The sequence below is a fragment of the Mytilus californianus genome, unplaced genomic scaffold, assembly GCF_021869535.1.
Source record: "Mytilus californianus isolate M0D057914Y unplaced genomic scaffold, xbMytCali1.0.p SCAF_12, whole genome shotgun sequence".
Taxonomy (NCBI): domain Eukaryota; kingdom Metazoa; phylum Mollusca; class Bivalvia; order Mytilida; family Mytilidae; genus Mytilus; species Mytilus californianus.
This window is the reverse complement of record NW_026262604.1, coordinates 19,719,728-19,740,921: the sequence shown is the minus strand read 5'-3', so window position 1 is coordinate 19,740,921 and position 21,194 is coordinate 19,719,728. Positions and strand designations below refer to the sequence as shown.

The 21,194-nt window shown below is 34.9% G+C and overlaps 1 protein-coding gene across 4 annotated transcripts in view; it reads right to left on the bottom strand.

The window, feature by feature from the left end:
* LOC127721485 (nascent polypeptide-associated complex subunit alpha, muscle-specific form-like) overlaps positions 1-21,194 on the bottom strand; it is a 93,437-nt gene that overhangs the window by 58,342 nt on the left and 13,901 nt on the right. For all 4 annotated transcript variants that reach the window (XR_007991269.1, XM_052228235.1, XM_052228239.1 and 1 more), the window contains exons 4-8: positions 13,819-13,955; positions 8,575-8,749; positions 5,710-6,371; positions 4,099-4,534; positions 2,695-2,781 (exon numbers count right to left, since the gene is read on the bottom strand). Coding sequence is in view for 3 of the 4 variants with exons in the window: in XM_052228235.1 (XP_052084195.1) it covers positions 2,695-2,781; positions 4,099-4,534; positions 5,710-6,371; positions 8,575-8,749; positions 13,819-13,955 (1,497 nt within the window). In the remaining variant the exon portion in view is untranslated. The remainder of the gene's footprint in view (positions 1-2,694; positions 2,782-4,098; positions 4,535-5,709; positions 6,372-8,574; positions 8,750-13,818; positions 13,956-21,194) is intronic.

Here is a 21,194-nt window from a genome sequence, read left to right as displayed (position 1 = left end):
TTCTCAAACAGGAGGGGGTGGGGTGACCCCAGGGACTCCCCAAATATTTCATTTGATTTGTTATATTGTCCCATACATGAATATATATGGTTTAGGGGTGGGGATCTTGACTGTTTACAAGTTCTCAAACAAGAGGGGGTGGGGTGTCCCTAGGGACTCCCCCTATATTTCATTTGATTTGTTTTATTGTCCCATACATGAATGTATATGGTTTAGGGGTGGGGATCTCAACCATTTCCAAGTTCTCAAACAGGAGGGGGTGGGTTGACCCCAGGGACTCACTCCATATTTCATTTTTGATTTGTTTTATTGTCCCATACATGAATATATATGGTTTAGGGTTGGGGATCTCGACCATTTCCAAGTTCTCAAACAGGAGGGGGTGGGGTGACCCGAGGAACTCCCCATACATTTCATTTGATTTGTTATATTGTCCCATACATGAATATATATGGTTTAGGGGTGGGGATCTTGACTGTTTACAAGTTCTCAAACAGGAGGGGCGGGGGTGTCCCTAGGGACTCACCCTATATTTCATTTGATTTGTTTTATTGTCCCATACATGAATGTATATGGTTTAGGGGTGGGGATCTCAACCATTTCCAAGTTCTCAAACAGGAGGGGGTGGGTTGACCACAGGGACTCACTCTATATTTCATTTTTTATTTGTTTTATTGTCCCATACATGAATATATATGGTTTAGGGGTGGGGATCTTGACCATTTCCAAGTTCTCAAACAGGAGGGGGTGGGACGACACTGGGGACTCCCCCAAATTATTTTCATTTGATTTCTTTAATTGTCCCATTCAAGTATATATATTGTTTAGGGGTGGGGATCGCGACGGTTTACAAGATAAAAGTACATTTTCAAATTAAAGGGGGTTGGGATGACCCCCAGGGACTCACCCTATATTTTGGTTGATTTTTTGTATTGTCCTGTTCTCATTACTGAAGACTGCATGTGTCTATCACCTACTGTTTTCGAGAAATAGTCATTTGAAAATTAAAAAAAATAAAATCCCATAGGGTTCTATTGTAAACCCCTCCCTTCTTCAGGCCCCTCCAAATACCCCTAAATAGACCCCAATGCACAAACAAAAGATAAATGGCTCCGCTAGACATGTTAGTCTAATATTTTATGAAACCCTAAGTAAATCTGACAAACGGTCAAAGTTGTCTTCTTAGACGGTTTGAGTGGATTTGGTCCGACTTGTCTCGGGAACGAGTTGTCCACATTACTTAAAACATCCCATCAACGTCGATTTCCACATCTGTTTTCGTGACCTCGTTTCATTCATAAAATAACAACAACCTTATTTGGCAAGATAAGTTAGAAATTACCACCCACTTATATAACTTTATTTCCTCTATCATAGAGATTTGTTGTATATGAACAATATTCCTGCGCATTTTGCCATTTGGGAAATATAAACGACTTGTAATTACCGATTTTCCGCGATGAAATATTTCATACAATTGTTCTTTGACATCGTAGCCAAAAGTACAGGGGATAATAAACTACGTACGGATTTCTATTGAGCACTACTTCCTATGTGCAACTTCAAAAGTTTTGGGTAGTTCGACGATCATTTAAGGTTTTTCTGGTCATATTTTTTGTATTCCAGAAATAAAAGTATTAAAAAAATGTCCAATTAGTTATAAATAACATAATAGCCAGCTAGATAATAACAATGGCACGTATTTCAGCATTTATTGGGTAGAACACAAATCTAGGGTGCTCGCATAAGGCAGCTTAACTGCCTAAAAACGTCTCGAACATATACAATAATGAATAAAAAAAAAGAAATTTATAAAAAAAACAACATCTATAGTTGTGTATAATACGCATCCTCTCTTCCAACTACATTTTTGGGGTAAAAATGCATACTATACACACCTAAAGACGGTAGTTAGGAATAAATATTTTTTCTTCTTCTTTATTTTCGAAAAATACAAGTTTTCTAATATAACAAAAAATAGATTTACGCGACAATTATTTTTCGATTGGGGTAAATAACCCACACGATAGTGATGAAGGGTTGAGAATGCTTAGTTTTGACATATAATTGGGTTTTCCTTTGCATGAATTGGGTTTTCAATTGTTTTTTTTATTGCATAATCACACTAATATGCAGCCTATCTGGAGCTCTGCAATACATCATCCTGTTGCTGTATATCATATTTGTTTTTCTTTTAACAGTGGCGGATCCAGAAATTTTCATGAGAGGGGGCCCACTGACTGCTTAAGAGGGGGCCTGCTCCAGTCATGCTTCAGTGATTCCCTATATAATCAACCAAATATTTTCCACAAAAGGGGGGGGGGGGGCCCGGGCCCCCTGAAAAACACTCTAAATCCGCCTCAGTTTAATGTATTATATATAAATCTGACCACTATTTTTCTCGTTTTTCATTTGTCATTTCGGTTCCTTATATAGCTTGCTGTGGTATGGGTTCTGCTGAGTGTTGACTGCTGTATGGTGACCTATATTTGCTAACTTTTATGTCATCTGATCTCTGCTTGAGTTGTCTCATTGGCAATCAAATCACATTGTCTTATTTTATATCAATATTTGTTCAGCAGGTTAAGTACACGATTTTTTCTCTATTTAACCAGCAAATTTGCATTGGTTAATTTTATTATTCCCTTGAAATGAATAAATTTGTTAATATTTCAAATTCTTACACAGGCATACCTCTACTATTTTTGAGCTGAGTAGATGTACTAGGGATAGCTAAAGTACTTTTATTGGCATTCAAATCTATGGTCCTCTCACTAACAGCTGAAATAAAAAGAGTGGAATTAGTGGTATTTAGAGTATCAATTTATAAAAGATTTCTTTTTTATTCATCCATTATAATTTTTGTTAATTAATAAAAGAACAGAGTTCCAATGTCCCCCGCGTTACACATATTTGATCTATCCAAGGGCAATAACCAGGGCTTCAGAGAGATAAAATATTCATGCAAACTCATGGCTTCATGACCTCCAATACTGTTTACTGATAATAGATAACTATCGCTGTAAACGCAAGGAAACAAGTGATTACTTCAGGGAACCAGTTTCTAAACTAGATTTTGTCCAATAACCGACTTTGTCAAACAAGAAAATGACACACCAGAAAGTACCATGTAAAGACGATTTACTTACCCGAAACTGGTACCTGCGCTTTCGTTTACCAAACGATTTTTTCTACTTTCCCCGGGAAATGGGAAATGGGAATTCTGAAGCCCTGAATAACTAAAACAAACTTCTTTTTTTTGTTCTTTAAAACTTTTTACAAATATCTTATTAAAGAGGAATGAAGGCTTGAGAGCAAATACAATGTAATTTCCAAGGGGCACAAATCTTCTAAAAATATTTGATTGTCGCTGATTTTCAAACTTGTCCGAGACATTGATGATATAAACATAATAATAACAAATATATATGAAAATGAGTACAAGGTCAGATATGTAACCTGCAAGCAGGACATGTACACCTTACAATCATCTATACACTAAATATAGTTGACCTACTGCTTATAGTATCCGAGATACAGACTTGACTTTAAAAAATATTTGGATCTTAAAATTTTAATAACATTTTTTGTCCATTGTACAAAAATCACAATAATTCAAATGCATGCACAAAATCATGTGTCCTAGCTTTGCTTACAATTGCAAAGATCTGACAAAAATTTGTTCCACTTCCTATTCTAGTAATTATTACATCAGTTAATGACGTTCTCCCTCAAAATTTTAATGGTGTTTATCATTACAACAATACCAGAAGATCACGAAAGGCCTTTAAAATAGAAAACAGAACGTAGAGATGTCAGATCCTTGTAAACTAAATGTTGACACAGGCTCTGTATTTCAATTACAACCAATTACTGTGGATTCATTATTATTCATGAAATATCAATTTTAGCGCATTTCGCAGTAACAAGTTTACAAAGTTCAATATTCCATAAGTACATATTATCTAAAGAATTATATCCAGACTTTGGCAAAACCACAAAATCAAGTATCAATGATAAATACAATTGTTCCTCAATCCACGAATTTTGGTACCCACGAAAATAAATGAATCCACTGTAGACGGTATAAAACCAAACCTGTCATTAGTTTTGGTGGTCCTGTTACAAAGTCCAGGCTAGAACTACTAGCTGTTGACATGACAACCATATCACTGGTCCTGACTGGCTGCAGATGTGTGCTTGGCAACGTCAAGTTTGGATTTGGTTTCACAAGAATATGATCAAGCCGAGGGCGTGGTGTCGAGGTTGGTGTTTGTATAAGGGACTGGACAGGCATTCTAACACCTGGACTCTGATTGGTCATGGATGAACCGCTAACCATCAGACGAGAGACTAACTTGCTACGAATACCCTGTGGGTCCTGTGCAAGACCAGGACCCATTGTTGTGGTGCTGACTGGTTGAGACTGCTGAATAGGACTAGGGGTACCAGTAACAACAGAGGGTGATGATGGCTGGGTACTTGGTATAGACATTCTCAGTGCTGCAGCAATGCTTGTTATGTTCTTGTTCAACTACAAAGATAATCATTATCATGTCACTCAAATACTGTAATTTCAGAAATTATTGCGTGCATTTATTATTTGAAGAATAGACAAAAATGCAAGATCAGTTGTTGCATTTTTGGGAAAATCTCCATACAGATATATGTATAGGATATCAGAATGTGAGTTCTTATTATTGCAATACTCACCTAGTCGCATTATTCGCACTTATAAAAATCTCGCAATAATTTCTGAATTTACAGTAGATAAGAATAGAGGCAGAGATTAAAACAAGATATTAAATATTGTGTAAAGACATTTGTTACTGGAATAACCTTCACCTCATCGGCAGTCTTCAGGCTTAACCATTTGCTGATCAACCCAGGCTTGTAAAATTGCTTATGGGCCTATAAAAATCAGGTCTTCAGGCCATTAAAGGAATTTAACTAATATTGGTAATATTGAGCCTTGGGCTTTTGGATTCAAAAGTTTAAAATAAGGACTGTGACATCGCATATGCCAAACTATAAACAACAAAAGTGATAAAGATCAAGATTACATTTAACAAGTGTCATGAAAAACTGCACAAGTGATAAAAATCAAGATTACATTTAACAAGCGTCATAACAAACTACACAAGTGATAAAGATCAAGATTACATTTAACAAGTGTCACGACAAACAACACAAGTGATAAAGATCAAGATTACATTTAACAAGTGTCATGAAAAACTGCACAAGTGATAAAAATCAAGATTACATTTAACAAGCGTCATAACAAACTACACAAGTGATAAAGATCAAGATTACATTTAACAAGTGTCATGACAAACAACACAAGTGATAAAGATCAAGATTACATTTAACAAGTGTCATGACAAACAACACAAGTGATAAAGATCAAGATTACATTTAACAAGTGTCATGACAAAATACACAAGTGATAAAGATCAAGATTACATTTAACAAATATTATGACAAACTACACAAGGATATCATCTTTTAACAATTAATATGCTGAAAATCACATGCTGAGGAAAGGTCAAAAACAAGATTTTAGCCATAAATACTATTTGCAAAGTTAAACATAAAATAGTGTATGTTGTAAAATGAAAGATGGAGAAGAACTCTATACATCTTTACAAACGGCGGTGAAAAATATTGAACAGAGAAAACACAGAAACAAAACCCCCAATTATTACATACCTGAGGAACAGGTGGCAAACATTCTGATACTTGGGGTGTAGCTACCATTCGACCTTGCTGAACTTCCGTTTGAATGACAGTCTTAGGTACAGTTTTATCTGTAATCTTCTGTTGTGCCTCTTGTAGTTTAGCCTGACTGATTTGTTCAAGGACTGGTAAGGGAATGGACCCTGTGCTGGTACTCATCTGCTTTGCAAGTTGAATGGCTGCTGCTGGGTTGCTTGCGAAAAGATTTCCCAGGTTTATCAAGTTTGGAACACCTTGCTGTGCTTGCTGCGCTTGCTGTGCTTGCTTCTGCAACTCTTGCTGTAGTAGTTGCACTGGGATCGTAACTTTTTCTTCTGCTGTCGTTTCTTTCTGAAGTGAGGCTGCCACAGACATTGGTACCGTTATGAAATGTTCCCCGTATTTCAGGGTCGAGGTGATTGTTTGAGTCTGTGGGACTGCCATAACACTTTGACCCTGACCGGGAAGGCTCATTAGCATTTTTGAAGAAGGAATTAAGATTTCAGATCTCCCAGTTGGTGTGGTTGGAGCAGATGGAGAATCTGTCTTCCGCAGTTGAACCAGAGTTAGTTTCCCCGTCTTCTGGTCCACTGCTGTGACATACGGGATTCCGGATGTAGGATCAATGGCTGTTATATAGGGCATTTTTTGTACCCCTGAAAAAATAAATCAACTGACCGATTATTGTAAACTAGTATTGTGATTGAACTCATAAAATGATACCAACTGCCCCACAATATTATTTATCTTGTTTATATAAAACCCTTCCCTCCAATCATTAACTTTCTGTCAAAGTATTGGGTTTTAGACAAGGTAATATGACAACATTCACACATTTGATGTGAATTTGATAAAGGACTTTCAGATTTGAATTTTCCTTGGAGTTCTATTTTTGCTATTGTACTTTTTATCTGTCAGTATGTTTAGCAAAGGATAAATAACTTAATTGGAACAATTTTCATAGTGCTACTTGGATAAATGTGGTAAATGATATAACTGATATATTGATGCTGGTCAAGTTTAAGAATGTACATAATATTTTGTCCCAGGTTAGAGTTGTCTTTTTGACACTGTTCCTACATCTTTTTTAATTAATATTGTATTTATATCGTGTCATAGATCAAACTTATTCCTTCAGTGTATGTTTACTTGTTTATGTTTAAATGTTTTTGATCGAGTTAAGCCATTTCAATTGATATTTTATAGTGTGTCTTTTTATGTTGTAATGTTACACTACTGTTTCAGATTAGGGCGAAGGTTGGCGCCTGTTAAAACGTTTAAACCCGCTGCATTTTTATGCACCTGTCCTAAGTCAGGAGCCTGTTGTTCAGTGGTTGTGGTTTGTTGGTGTGGTTCATAAGTGTTTCTCATTTATTATATAGATTAGACCGTTGGTTTTCCTGTTTGAATTGTTTTACACTATTCATTTTGGGGCCCTTTATAGCTTGCTGTTCGGTGTTGAAGGCCGTACTTTGACCTATAATTGTTAATTTTTCATACATTGTGACTTGGTTGGAGAGTTGTCTCATTGGCACTCATACCACATCATCTTATTCATATAAGAACAAACATTCTGTGAGTATTGCATGGCAATACATAGTCCCCTACCGGTTAAAAATTCATTGAAATGGAACACATTCTAACTTGATCTAGAACTTGTCATGGTGTAAACTGCATAAAAATATCAAGTCAAAATCTTCAAGCATGACGAAAAAAACTGTTGAAAACTGATTATTTAAGTGAATTTTCTATGTCCAAAGACCATAACTCTGCACAAAATCAATAGAACGGAACAAAATTCCAACTTGATCTGTAACTTGTCATGATAAAACTATATACTAATTATCAAATCAATATCTTCAACAATGACAAACAAACCTATCACTAAATTCTTCAAACAATTTACCAAAGAAAACGAAAAAAATCCAAAATGTCATTTTGTCTTTTAAAAAATAAGTTATTTCCCTTTGAACAGAAATCTACTAATTAATAAGTATTTCATCAAAAATTTAATTCTAGGGAAAGGGCTTTAACTGAACAAAGAGAAAAGCTAAAATCGTGAAAATTGAACTTGACCTGTAACTTGTCATGATAAAACAATAAACCAAATATCAAATCAATATCTTCAAGCACAAAGAAAAAAACTGATTTGTCGTACTGACAGATGGACAGACAGACAGACAGACGGACGGAGTGCAAACCTAAAGTCCCCTTCGACTTCATCGGTAGGGGACTAATAAAGATGAATGCATGAAAAATGTCAAGCAGGCACAATGATCTTGTCAGTTCATAAAAGCAGGGTTTCAGTTTTAGTTTGCCCGACTTCAGAAATCAGTGAAAGAGTTGATATTTATTGTTTGGTTGTTGTCGGAATGCCTTTGCATTAATTGATATGTAAGGCACACAAAAAATTATACTTGTTTTCTAAAATTTTACTGGCAGAGAAAAACAGGGAAGGTAGGAATAATAATTTTATTATCTACAATATTTTACATCGAAGGGAAATGTCATGAACTTTTAACAGTGCTTAATCAAAAGTTTCAATTTAGGCATGAAAAATTAAAGGTAGGTAGGGAGGCAAGAAACAGAAATATATTTTTTGGCCTTACTTTTTGGGTTGAAATTATTATTCATAGATTTTGACAAAGGTCCCAAACCTTCACTGTCAGATATATTTCAACACATATCCCTTCTGATTGATTGTTTTACTATTTTCCTGTGTTTGGCTTCCACCTGAAATTTTTTTGGTTGAATTTATAATTCATAGATTTTGACATGGTCCCAAACTTTCACTAAAGGTTTTCAGCCTATCCAATCCGATTTGATTGTTTTGCTATTACCCTATGTTTTGGTGCCCACCTGATATTGTATCACTTCCAGGGGTTGATGCTGGTGATGGCCTCCCACTGCAGATTACAACAGTTGCTTCTGTTTCTACTGGAGCATCATCTCTACTGTCTTTCTTTGCTCTTTTACTTCTGGTCTGAGTTGTTCCCCCTGAAGAACCTCTCTTCTGGGGAGTCTTTGACATATCCTGTTAGATTATAAATCTTAATAAATCATTACAGTACTTGTGTTTCATTTGAAACTATTATGTTTGAATAATTCTCCGTTTCAGAATCTGATGCATTCTGGGTTATATTTTCAAAGTGTACACCAAAACGTTGTCATTGACTGACAACATCCTTAAAAATGGAAATTCAATCAATGACGTAACATTATTTTCATTTTGGTGTCTGAACAATTTAGATTCTTAAAAGGCAAACTACTTTGCATCTTAATTTCCTTCTGTTGATCATACTAAAGCATTAATAAATTAAAGAACCTTAGTGAGCGCGTTCACATACCCCACGTCCCCACATTGTCATTGGAGAAATAAAATAAGTGTAAGAAAAAAAAATTGTATCAGAAAAAAAAAATTTAATCATAATTTCCTGTCAATATGCACATCTACATAGTATGTCCTTATCTACACAGTTTCATGAAATTCTGTTGTGTGGTTTGAGAGGAGTTGCGATGACAAAAGGTTGCAGTAGTATATTGGGCAAATAAGTTCAAAGGGGCGCAACTCCTGGAAAAAATATTGAATCATAATTTCCTGTTGATATGCACATCTACGTAGTATGTCCTTATTATCTGAAAAGGTTTCATGAAATTCTGTTGTGTGGTTTGAGAGGAGTTGCGATGACAAACTGTTGCAGTAGTACATTAAAGTAAATAAGTTCAAAGGGGCGCAACTCCTAGAAAAAGAATTGAATCGTAATTTCCCGTCGATATGCACAACTACATAGTATGTCCTTATCATCTAAAAAGGTTCTGTGAAATTCTGTTGTGTGGTTTGAGAGGAGTTGCCATGACAAGAAACAGGACTGACGGGTCAAAAACATCATACCCTCCGCAACTCGTTGCGTGGGGTATAATAATAGACTTAACAAATATATATATATTCACGGTTGACCACAAGCTCACCAGGCCAGTGTTGTAAAAATTTCAACTACAGGCATATAAAATCTAAACAGAAATTTCACCAAAATGAGTGTTGGGCCTGTGGCTGCAGAAGTGTATCATGGAGACTGTATTATGTATACTTTGTATCATGGAGACTGTATACTTAACAAAAAAAGAAATGCACCACCTCCATTAATTTCTTTTGCATACAACAATTTTGAAAGTGCTTGAAATGAGTCAAAATTTTAACACAACATTTCAGAAGTCATAAACAAATAAATCGGTGAAAATTAGAATTTTTGACATCTCAAAAAAACACAATGATATAAAAAAAAAAAAAAGTTGCCAACTTGTGAAAACTCAATTCATGTGCATGATGTGTATCTTTTCATAAGAAAACAACAAAATATTTCTGTAAATTTTAGTTTCTAAAACGAATTCTCGTCTAATGACCAATTTGAAACTGACTCAAGACTTTCAATTTTTGACTTTTGTGGTTTAAATTTCCATTGTTGCTGAAAATTGTAATTTAAATTACACTGTAAACTCTGCAGTAATTTTAGGTTATGTTTTAAATATACTAGATTTCTAAAAGTTTGTAGCAGAAACAAGAAATTGTGAAACTTCTTTTGTAGACGAAACGTGCGTCTGGCACAAATACTAAATTTCAATCCTGGTCTCCATGATGAGTTTATTCTATACATGGTAGAATGTGATGCGTTATTCACATTGCTAGGTGTATATATATATATATATATATATATATAGATTGCCTAACAATGTAATTTTAACACACTATTTAGTATGTAAATATAAGAATGTATAAAATATTTACAAAATGATGAAAATAAACGCAATATTTCGCTAGACTAACTAGCTTTATCAAGCGTGCATCTATCCAGGTGAAATCGGATGTAGATGATAAGAAACTTTTGCAGCTCAATGTATATGTTGCACTTGAATTTAGCTGCCTTGAAAATAATACATAATTTGGATGAAGTTCAAGATTTTTACAAAATTGGTAGTTGAAGTTAGCAACGTCCATTGGCCAATATTACAGGATAAAAAGGACGATGCTGTGTACTAAATTATTCTTTATCTTTCCTGTATCTTTTCTCATCTTTTTCGTTAAGACCATCAGGTTCTAAAATGTGGAGTTGGTGGATCCAAAAATTTTCTCTTCTCCTTCTCGCCGTGGTGTCCCACTCGGTGTTGACTTCTATGATTTGGAAGGTAACATTATCAAAAGAATGTTTCGTTGAACGAAGATGTCTTTTGAGAGGACAGTTTTTGTTGGTTTTGTACCATGAACGATGGTTATTGAGCCGAATATTAAATTTGTCCATTGTTTCTCCCACATACTGAATGCCACATGTGTCACATGTTAATATATAAATTGAGTTCTCCGTTTTACAGTTGGAATTTGAGTAGATGGTATAATTTTGTTTAGTAACGGAGCTGATGAAAGAACTGCTTGTATTGGCAGCTTTACAACACAAGCAGTTCCTTCATCCAAATTATGTATTATTTTCAAGGCAGCTAAATTCAAGTGCAACATATACATTGAGCTGCAAAAGTTTCTTATCATCTACATCCGATTTCACCTGGATAGATGCACGCTTGATAAAGCTAGTTAGTCTAGCGAAATATTGCGTTTATTTTCATCATTTTGTAAATATTTTATACATTCTTATATTTACATACTAAATAGTGTGTTAAAATTACATTGTTAGGCAATCTATAATTTTATTTGTGTAATTGAATTAATCTCTGTACTGATTAATCCACACTCCCATAGATTTGTATGTCATGTGCTGCTATTTATAGGCACTTATATATATATATATATATACAACAGATGGAGTCATTTATTTTCATAGAAAACAGAAAAATTTAATTTTGTGGATATTTGATTTTGTGGTTTTGCCAGTCCCTTAACATTTAAATTCGCTGTTTACCTATGCACAAGAAATTCACAAAAATTTGTTTTCCACAATTTATTAATGAATCCATATAGTATGCACTGTTTTAAATTCCATTGCTATACAAATGTTACCAGACAAAATTCAAATTCTTCTGTGGTACATGTATATTGATATTGAATGGAAAAATATAAATTCTGTGTCAAAATACATGTATAACCAGATGCTCCGCAGGGCGCAGCTTGATACGATCGCAGAGGTCGAACCCTGAACAGTTGGGGCAAGTATGGACACAACATTCACGCTTGATACAGCTCTGAATTTGGATTGTGATTAAATAGTTGACACAGAATAGGTTCTGACACAGAATGAATGTGGTCTAAGAACTTAAAAAAATTTAAATTGGACATTTACCTATTATGGTCCAATATCCAAAATCTAAATACATGGTTAGATTCAGCATATCAAAGAACCCCAAGAATTCAATTTTTGATGAAATCAAATAAAGTTCAATTTTAGACCCTTTAGAACTCAATGTGGACCAATTTGATAAAGGGGCCCAAATATCAAAAATCTAAATACATGTTTAGATTCAGCATATCAAAGAACCCCAAGAATTCAATTTTTGTTAAAATCAAACTAAGTTTAATTTTGGACCCTTTGGACCTTAATGTACACCAATTTGAAAACAGGACCAAAAATTAAGAATCTAAATACACGGTTAGATTCGGCATATCAAAGAACCCCAAGAATTCAATTTTTGTTAAAATCAAACTAAGTTTAATTTTGGACCCTTTGGACCTTAATGTACACCAATTTGAAAACGGGACCAAAAATTAAGAATTAAAAATACACGGTTAGATTCGGCATATCAAAGAACCCCAATAATTCAATTTTTGATGAAATCAAACAAAGTTTAATTTTGGACCCTTTTGGCCCAATAATTCCTAAACTGTTAGGACCAAAACTCCCAAAATCAATCCCAACCTTCTTTTTGTGGTCATAAACCTTGTGTTTAAATTTCGTAGATTTCTATTTACTTATACTAAAGTTATTGTGCGAAAACCAAGAAAAATGCTTATTTGTGCCCCTTTTTGGCCCCTAATTCCTAAACTGTTGGGACCAAAACCCCCAAAATCAATCCCAACCTTCCTTTTGTGGTTAGGGGGCCTCGGTGGCCGAGTGGTCTAAGTAATCACTAGCCAGTCAACACTGAGGTTGTGAGTTCTAACCCCGCTCGTGCGGGTGCAGTGGACTCCAATCTTAATTGACTAGGATTGTCAGTTTTCCTATCGAAGGTCGGTGGTTTTCTCCGGCTTCCTCCACCAATAAAAACTGGCCGCCACGAAATAGCCCAAAAGCGGTGCTTAAAAGTGGCGTTAAAACACCAAAAATCAAATCAAATCCTTATGTGGTTATAAACCTTGTGTTAAAATTTTATTGATTTCTATTTACTTATACTAAAGTTATTATCCGGAAATCATCCGTCTTTGGACGACACTGATGACGTGATACCAATATACGACCAACAATTTTTAATTTTTGCGGTAGTATAAAAATATATATAGGTTTAAACATTGTATTAAGATAGTGTAAAAACCTGAGGGGTATGGTAAAAAACAACTAGTCTGAAAACAGAGGTTATCACTGAACTAGTATACATATTTGTTTAGGGGCCAGCTGAAGGACGCCTTCGGGTGCGGGAGTTTCTCGTTGCATTGAAGACCCATTGGTGGCCTTCGGCTGTTGTCTGCTCTATGGTTGGGTTGTTGTCTCTTTGACACATTCCCCATTTCCATTCTCAATTTTATGTTAATTAATTGGGGTCATCTGAAATTATGTAAAGATGGTGTTGTGGATGTGATGCTTTTATTTCTAGAAACAACAAGATCACATGAAGATGTTATAATAAAAATTCAGTTTATAATGATGCTATATGAAATATATGGCAGAACATGGGTTTTGATTGATTAATTGATTGGTGTTTAAGACCACTTTCAGCAATTTTGCGCTATTTCGTGGCGGTCCGTTTTTAATGGTGGAGGAAGCCAGAGTGCCTGGAGATAAACACTGACTTTCAGTAAGAAAACTGACAATCTTAGTCAATTATGATTGGAGTCGAACTCACAACCTCAGTGTTGACAGGCTAGTGATACAGTAGTTCGACTAATTAGACAATTTGGCCACTGAGGCTCCTTAACATGGGTTTATTATATATAATAAGTCTCATTACACTTGTCTGTTGTTGGGTTTTTAGTTCTATCGCTTTCAATAATGTCTGAATACCACCATCCACCCCTGAAGATCCTTCTCGTTCTGGTGAGCTTGGTGCTGTAGATACTGTTGGTGTAGATGATCCTGAATGAGATTCTGAAATTTATACAACACACATTTAAATATAGATTTTTTTTTACAATGACAAGCATATTGACCCTAAACATTAATATAATTCTGAGAGCCTTGAGCTTTGAGAGGGTGTGTGGTATTGAAACAAGAGGCTCTCAAGAGCCTGAATCGCTCACCTGTATTTCAGAGGAGAAGATTTTTAAATGTTAGCAAACTTGATGAACAAATTGTGTAAAATTGTCTTTAAAGGGCAATAAATCCTTAAGGGGTCAATTGACAATTTTGGTCATATTAACTTTTCTGTAGATCTTACTTTGCTGAACATTATTGCTGCTTACAGTTTATATATATCTATAATAATATTCAAAATAATAACAAACAATATACGACCACAAAAATTTTTTTGCGGTCGTATAAAAACTGCAAAATTTTGTAAAAAACTACCAATTCAGTGGCAGCAACCCAACAATGGGTTGTTCGATTCGTCTGATAATTTCAGGGCCGATAGATCTTGACCAATTAAACAATTTTACCCCTGTCACATTTGCTCTAAAAGATTTAGTTTTTGAGATATAAGCCAAAAACTGCATTTGACCCTTATGTTCTATTTTTAGCCAATAATAATATTCAAAATAATAACAAATAAAATGCTTCGCTGGGGCGCAGCTTGATACGACCGCAGAGGTCGAACCCTGAACAGTTGGGGCAAGTATGGACACAACATTCAAGCTTGATACAGCTCTGAATTTGGATTGTTATTAAATATTTGACACAGCATAGGTTTCTGACACAGAAAGAATGGGGTCTAAGAACTTGAATTTTTTTAATTTACCTATTATGGTCCAATGTCCAAAATCAAAATACATGGTTAGATTCAGCATATCAAAGAACCCCATATATTCAATTTTTGTTAAAATCAAACAAAGTTTAATTTTGGACCCCAACTTGGACACACTTGAAAACTGGGCCCATAATCAACAAGAAATGATTGTAACAGGATGCTGTTATGAAGTCTCCCAAACGAAGCTCCCATAATTCATAATTCCCAGGGTCGCCTGACATTGGGAAACGTCCAGTGAAAATTGGTTTGGTCCAGTAAAGTTATATGCATTAGTGATGCCTGGAGACTAACCTTGTATATCATTCAAATCATCTTCGCATGACAAACCAGAATATATATGGTTTAGGGGTGGGGATCTCGACCATTTACAAGATACTAGAACATTGGGGGTGGGGATGAACCCCTGGGGACTGGCCCTATACGTCATTCAAATGTTCATTACATGACGAACAGGAATATATATGGTTTAGGGGTGGGGATCTCAACCATTTACAAGATATTAGAACTTTCTCAAATGGCAGGGGGTCGGGATGACCCCTGGGGCCTAACCCTGTATATCATTCAAACCATCTCAGCATGACAAACCAGAATATATATGGTTTAGGGGTGGGGATCTTGACCACTTAGAAGATATTAGAACTTTCTTAAATGGCAGGGGGTGGGGTGACCCCTGGGGACTAACCCTGTATATCATTCAAACCATCTTCGCATGACAAACCAGAATATATATGGTTTAGGGGTGGGGATCTTGACCACTTACAAGGAATTAGAATTTTCTTAAATGGCAGGGGGTGGGGGTGACCCCTGGGGACTAACCTTGTATTTCATTTGATGTGCTTTATCATGACAAACCAGAATATATATGGTTTAGGGGTGGGGATCTCAACCATTTACAAGATATTAGAACTTTCTCAAATGGCAGGGGGTCAGGATGACCCCTGGGGACTAACCCTGTATATCATTCAAACCATCTAAGTATGACAAACCAGAATATATATGGTTTAGGGGTGGGGATCTTGACCACTTACAAGATATTAGAACTTTCTTAAATGGCAGGGGGTGGGGGTGACCCCTGGGGACTAACCCTGTATAACATTTGATGCGCTTTATCATGACAAACCAGAATATATATGGTTTAGGGGTGGGGATCTCGACCATTTACAAGATATTAGAACTTTCTCAAATGGCAGGGGGTCGGGATGACCCCTGGGGACTAACCCTGTATATCATTCAAACCATCTTAGCATGACAAACCAGAATATATATGGTTTAGGGGTGGGGATCTTGACCACTTACAAGATATTAGAACTTTCTTAAATGGCAGGGGGTGGGGGTGACCCCTGGGGACTAACCCTGTATAACATTTGATGTGCTTTATCATGACAAACCAGAATATATATGGTTTAGGGGTGGGGATCTCGACCATTTACAAGATATTATAAATTAATCAAATGGCAGGGGGTCGGGATGACCCCTGGGGACTAACCCTGTATATCATTCATACCATCTTAGCATGACAAACCAGAATATATATGGTTTAGGGGTGGGGATCTTGACCACTTAGAAGATATTAGAACTTTCTTAAATGGCAGGGGGTGGGGGTGACCCCTGGGGACTAACCCTATATTTCATTTAATGGGCTTTATCATTTAGAACATTTTCAATTTAAAAGATTGTGTCTATCACAAACGGTTTTCAATTTATAATCATTTGAAAATTTTATAAAATAAAATCCCATAGGGTTCTATAGTAAAACCCTCTTTTCTTTTTGCCCCTCAAAGTACCCCTTTATAAACCCCATTGCACAAACAAAACCCTGATTGCACCACTAGACATGTTAGTCTAACATATTGTGAAACCCTAAGTTAATCTGACAAGCGGTTTAGGAGAACAGGTGCGGACAAGTTCAAATTTAAAAGCGCGGAAGAAGAAGAAGAAGAAGAAGAAGAAGAAGAAGAAGAAGAAGAAGAAGAAGAAGAAGAAGAAGAAGAATAATAATAATAATAATAATAAGAACTGAGCAAAAACAATAAGTCTTCCCAAACTTCGTTTGGGAGACTTAAAAATCTAAACACATGTTTAGATTCAGCATATCAAAGAACCCCTAGAATTCAATTTTTGCTAAAAATCAAACTAAGTTTAATTTTGGACCCTTTGGACCTTAATGTAGACCAATTTAAAAAACGGGACTTAAAATTAAAAATCTAAATACATGGTTAGATTTGGAATATCAAAGAACCCCAATAATTCAATTTTTGATGATTAAAACAAAGTTTAATTTTGGACCCTTTTGACCTCAATATGAACCAATTTGATAGCGGGGCCCACAAATAAAAAATCTAAATTCATGGTTAGATTCAGCATATCAAAGAACCCCATATATTCAATTTTTGTTGAAATCAAACAAAGTTTAATTTTGGACCCCAATTTGGACCAACTTGAAAACTGGGCCAAAAATCAAAAATCTAAATACATGTTTAGATTCAGCATATCAAAGAACCTCATATATTCAATTTTTGCTAAAATCAAACAAAGTTTAATTTTGGACCCTTTGGACATTAATGTAGACCAATTTGAAAACTGGACCCAAAATTAAAAATCTAAATACACTGTTAGATTCGGCATAACAAATAAATAAATGTGATCAAAGATTTTACAAATCTAATGCGCCATACTGTGCAATTAAAGATTACTTCTTGAAATTTTTCAATATTTGAAATTTGAAAAAAAAATAATATTTGAAGAATAATTCTTTTTAATTTCTGAAATCTGAAATGAGAAAAAATTGGCCCCCCACAATTTCTTTTTATCCCCCCCCCCCTTTTTCCCCCCAAAAAATTCTTTCCCTCAAGATATGGTCATCTCAATTCAAATTTCCAATGGAGTTGGCAACCATAATTACCCATTTAAATTTACCATAGTGCTAACTTAATCTATTTTATAATAGAATTAATAAAAATATAGTGTCAAATCTTTCATATGGATTTTTTCGTAAAAAAAAAGATGAAAACATTTGCAGATATTTTTACTGGTCTTCCTTTATAAATATGCATTTCTTTAAACATAATTTAAAAGAGTGTAAGGGAAGTAACCAAAACGTTGTATTTGGATTACCTCCCTTACACTGTTTTAGATTATCTTTATTGTTCATTAACCATTACTTTATACATAATTTAAAAGCAGTGTAAGGGAGATAATTTCAATGATGTATTTGATTTATCTCCCTTACACTGCTTTAAATTATGTTTTGTACTAAAGTATTTGTCCATTAACCAGGACAACCTTGTTTTTCCCCCTTTTTTGCCCCTAATTCCTAAACGGTTTGAGCCATAACCCCCCAAAGCAAATCCTAACCATCCCTTTGTGGTATGGAAACTTGTAGTATAATTTCAGAGAGATCCATACACCGTTCCACAGTTATTGTCTGGAAACTAGAAAATGCTCATTTTTGGCCCCTTTTTGGCCCGTAATTCCTTAACTGTTGGTACCATAACCCCCAAAATCAATCCCAACCTTCCTTTTGTGGTATTTAACCTTATGGTCAAATTTCAAAAAGATCCATTCACTTAAACTAAAGTTAGAGTGCGAAAACCAATATGTATTCGGACGATGACGCCGGAGACGACGACGACGCCAACGTCATACCAATATACGACCACAAAATTTTTTTTGCGGTCGTATAAAAACTGCAAAATTTTGTTAAAACTACCAATTCGGTGGCAGCAACCCAACAATGGGTTGTTAGATTCGTCTGAAAATTTCAGAGCTGATAGATCTTGACCAATTGAACAGATTTGCTCTAAAAGCTTTAGTTTTTGAGATATAAGCCAAAAACTGCATTTGACCCCTATGTTCTATATTTAGCCATGGCGGCCATGTTTGTTGATGGATCAAAACTTCGGATACAATTTATAAACTAGATACCCTAAGGAACATTTAGTTAAAGTTTGAAGGTATTTGGCTCAGTAGTTTCAGAGGAGAAGATTTTTGAAATAGTTTACGACGACGGACGCCAAGTGATGGCATAAGCTCACATGGGGCCCTTCGGCCTCGGTGAGCTAAAAAGCCATATAATAAACAAAATATACGCTTTATTTTATATTTTAAACACAGTCTTCACGCTTAACCACAAGTCCTCAACATTGGCTTGTAAAATTGCTCTCCGGCTTGTAAAATTCTTCCCTACAAGCCAACAGAATCGAACTAAATTTTTCAAAAAATTGAGCGTCTGGCTTGTGGACTTAAAAGTTTAGCGTGAAGGCTGTTTAAAAACAGATTTTTTTCTCTCTTTGATAAAGAGGTTGGTCAACCATGACTAATATCAATATCATTACTGATGGATGGAACAGAACAATTGACATTGATTGTACAATTAAAGTGTATTTAATACTAAGTCAAAATAAATAATATTTCAAACAGATACAAAAAATAGATCAAATTTTCAGGATTTCTAAAAATATTGTGGTCACTTTATCATTTTAATCTTGTGCACAGAACAATTTTTTTGCACATATAACAGTCAGAGATATAACTCTATAGGGTTATTACAGAAAATAACTTGCGTGTGTTATTACAGATACTTTCATGAGTTGTCTACTCTTTATTCTTAAATTTATTAAATCTGCAATAACATATGTTTGTTATTTGTAAAATATATCCAAAATATTTTAATTTATAATGGGCTCTAGGGAACTCTTGAGACTTTGCGCAGAAACTAAATGCATAGCCTTGATAATTAATTTTTTAATTAAATTAATACATTTTTGATTAACCATGGTAAATCAACGAGACAAGGCTTTTAAGGGATAAAATTTTCTGTAATAACATAGCTTAGTTATTAAAGGAATGTAACCTATTATATGAGACACTTGGGAATTACTGGGAAGCTTGCGCAGAACCTCATTACATGCTCTGGTCATTATTTCTTACAATAAATTAAAATACATTGTAATTAAGTATGATGTATGTCTGAGAAAATGCTTTGGAGTGATATAGAGAAGCTGTAATAACACCCTTTAGTTATTACAGGCATATTTTTTCTGTAATAACATATAGGTGTACTATGCAAAATTGGCAGACTATGAACTGTTATATCTTTCTATAGTTAAGTATACATAAAGACAATAGTAATATCAATAGAACTTGTATGCATTTTAACTAAACTAATGATGTATATTGTCCCTTTGAAACGTGTAGCATACATATGTTATCACAGTTCTTTGATTTTTTTGTCCACAATAACAAATGTATGTTATTTTTTCTGTAATAACCCTATAGAGTTATATCCCTGACTGTATAATGTACTCTTATATATTCTAAGGTCGACTTTACCATATCGCGTGTAGTTGGTGAAGCTTAAGCAAAAATACTGTGTATGCAGGGAATAAGCTGTAAAATTTCACTTCAGGAGCCCAAAAAAGAATGTGAAAATTTTGTTTTGACCATACGGGAATATTCTGTAAAAAGTTTGGGCCCAGCCAAATTTTCAACAGCATTGGCTACTGGGAACCCTGTAAAGCTTATTCCCTGATATGAAGTGAACATGTACATGTATGCTTATCAATTATGGATTTATCTTCCATATGTATAATGGTGCTCCATCTGTAGGAGAATCCCATTCATAGTGTATTATGATTGAATGTAAACAACATGCCACAGAAGTCAAGTAAAGATGGATCATTGATTTCTGCATGCATTTTATTTTTTTTATTATTTCTGGTTTTGCCATTCAATCTAATAAATCCATATAATAAATAGATAGTTCTGCATGTTTATCAGTATTTGTTTTGTCTATTGCATGAATGTAATTGTCTTTTTATGCTGAAACAAAATGCTCCGCTGGGCGCAGCTTGATCCGACCACAGAAGTCGAACCCTGAACAGTTGGGGCAAGTATGGACACAACATTCAAGCTTGATACAGCACTGAATTTGGATTGTGATTAAATATTTGACACAGCATAGGTTTCTGACACAGAATGAATGTGGTCTAAGAACTTAAAAAAAATTTTAATTTACCTATTCAAACCATATCATTATTTGCTTTTATATATAAATCAGAAATAACCAATTTAAAATGGAAAATTTTAAAGAAAAAAAAGATCCCCCCCAAATTTTTTGAACCCCCTTATGATTCATCACCCCCAAACTGAATCCCAGACTTTCCTTTGTGGTATGGTACCTTGCAGTACAAATTTCAGAGATCCATACACTTGAACACAAGTTATTGTCTGGAAACTAGAAAAATGCTTGTTTTTGGCCACTTTTTGGCCCCAAATTCCTAAACATTTAGGGCAATTACCCCCAAACTCAAAACCAACTTTCCCTTTGTGATATGGAACCTTGTAGTACAATTTCATAAAGATCCATACACTTACACACAAGTTATTGTCCTGAAACTAGAAAAATGCTTGTTTTTTTGCCC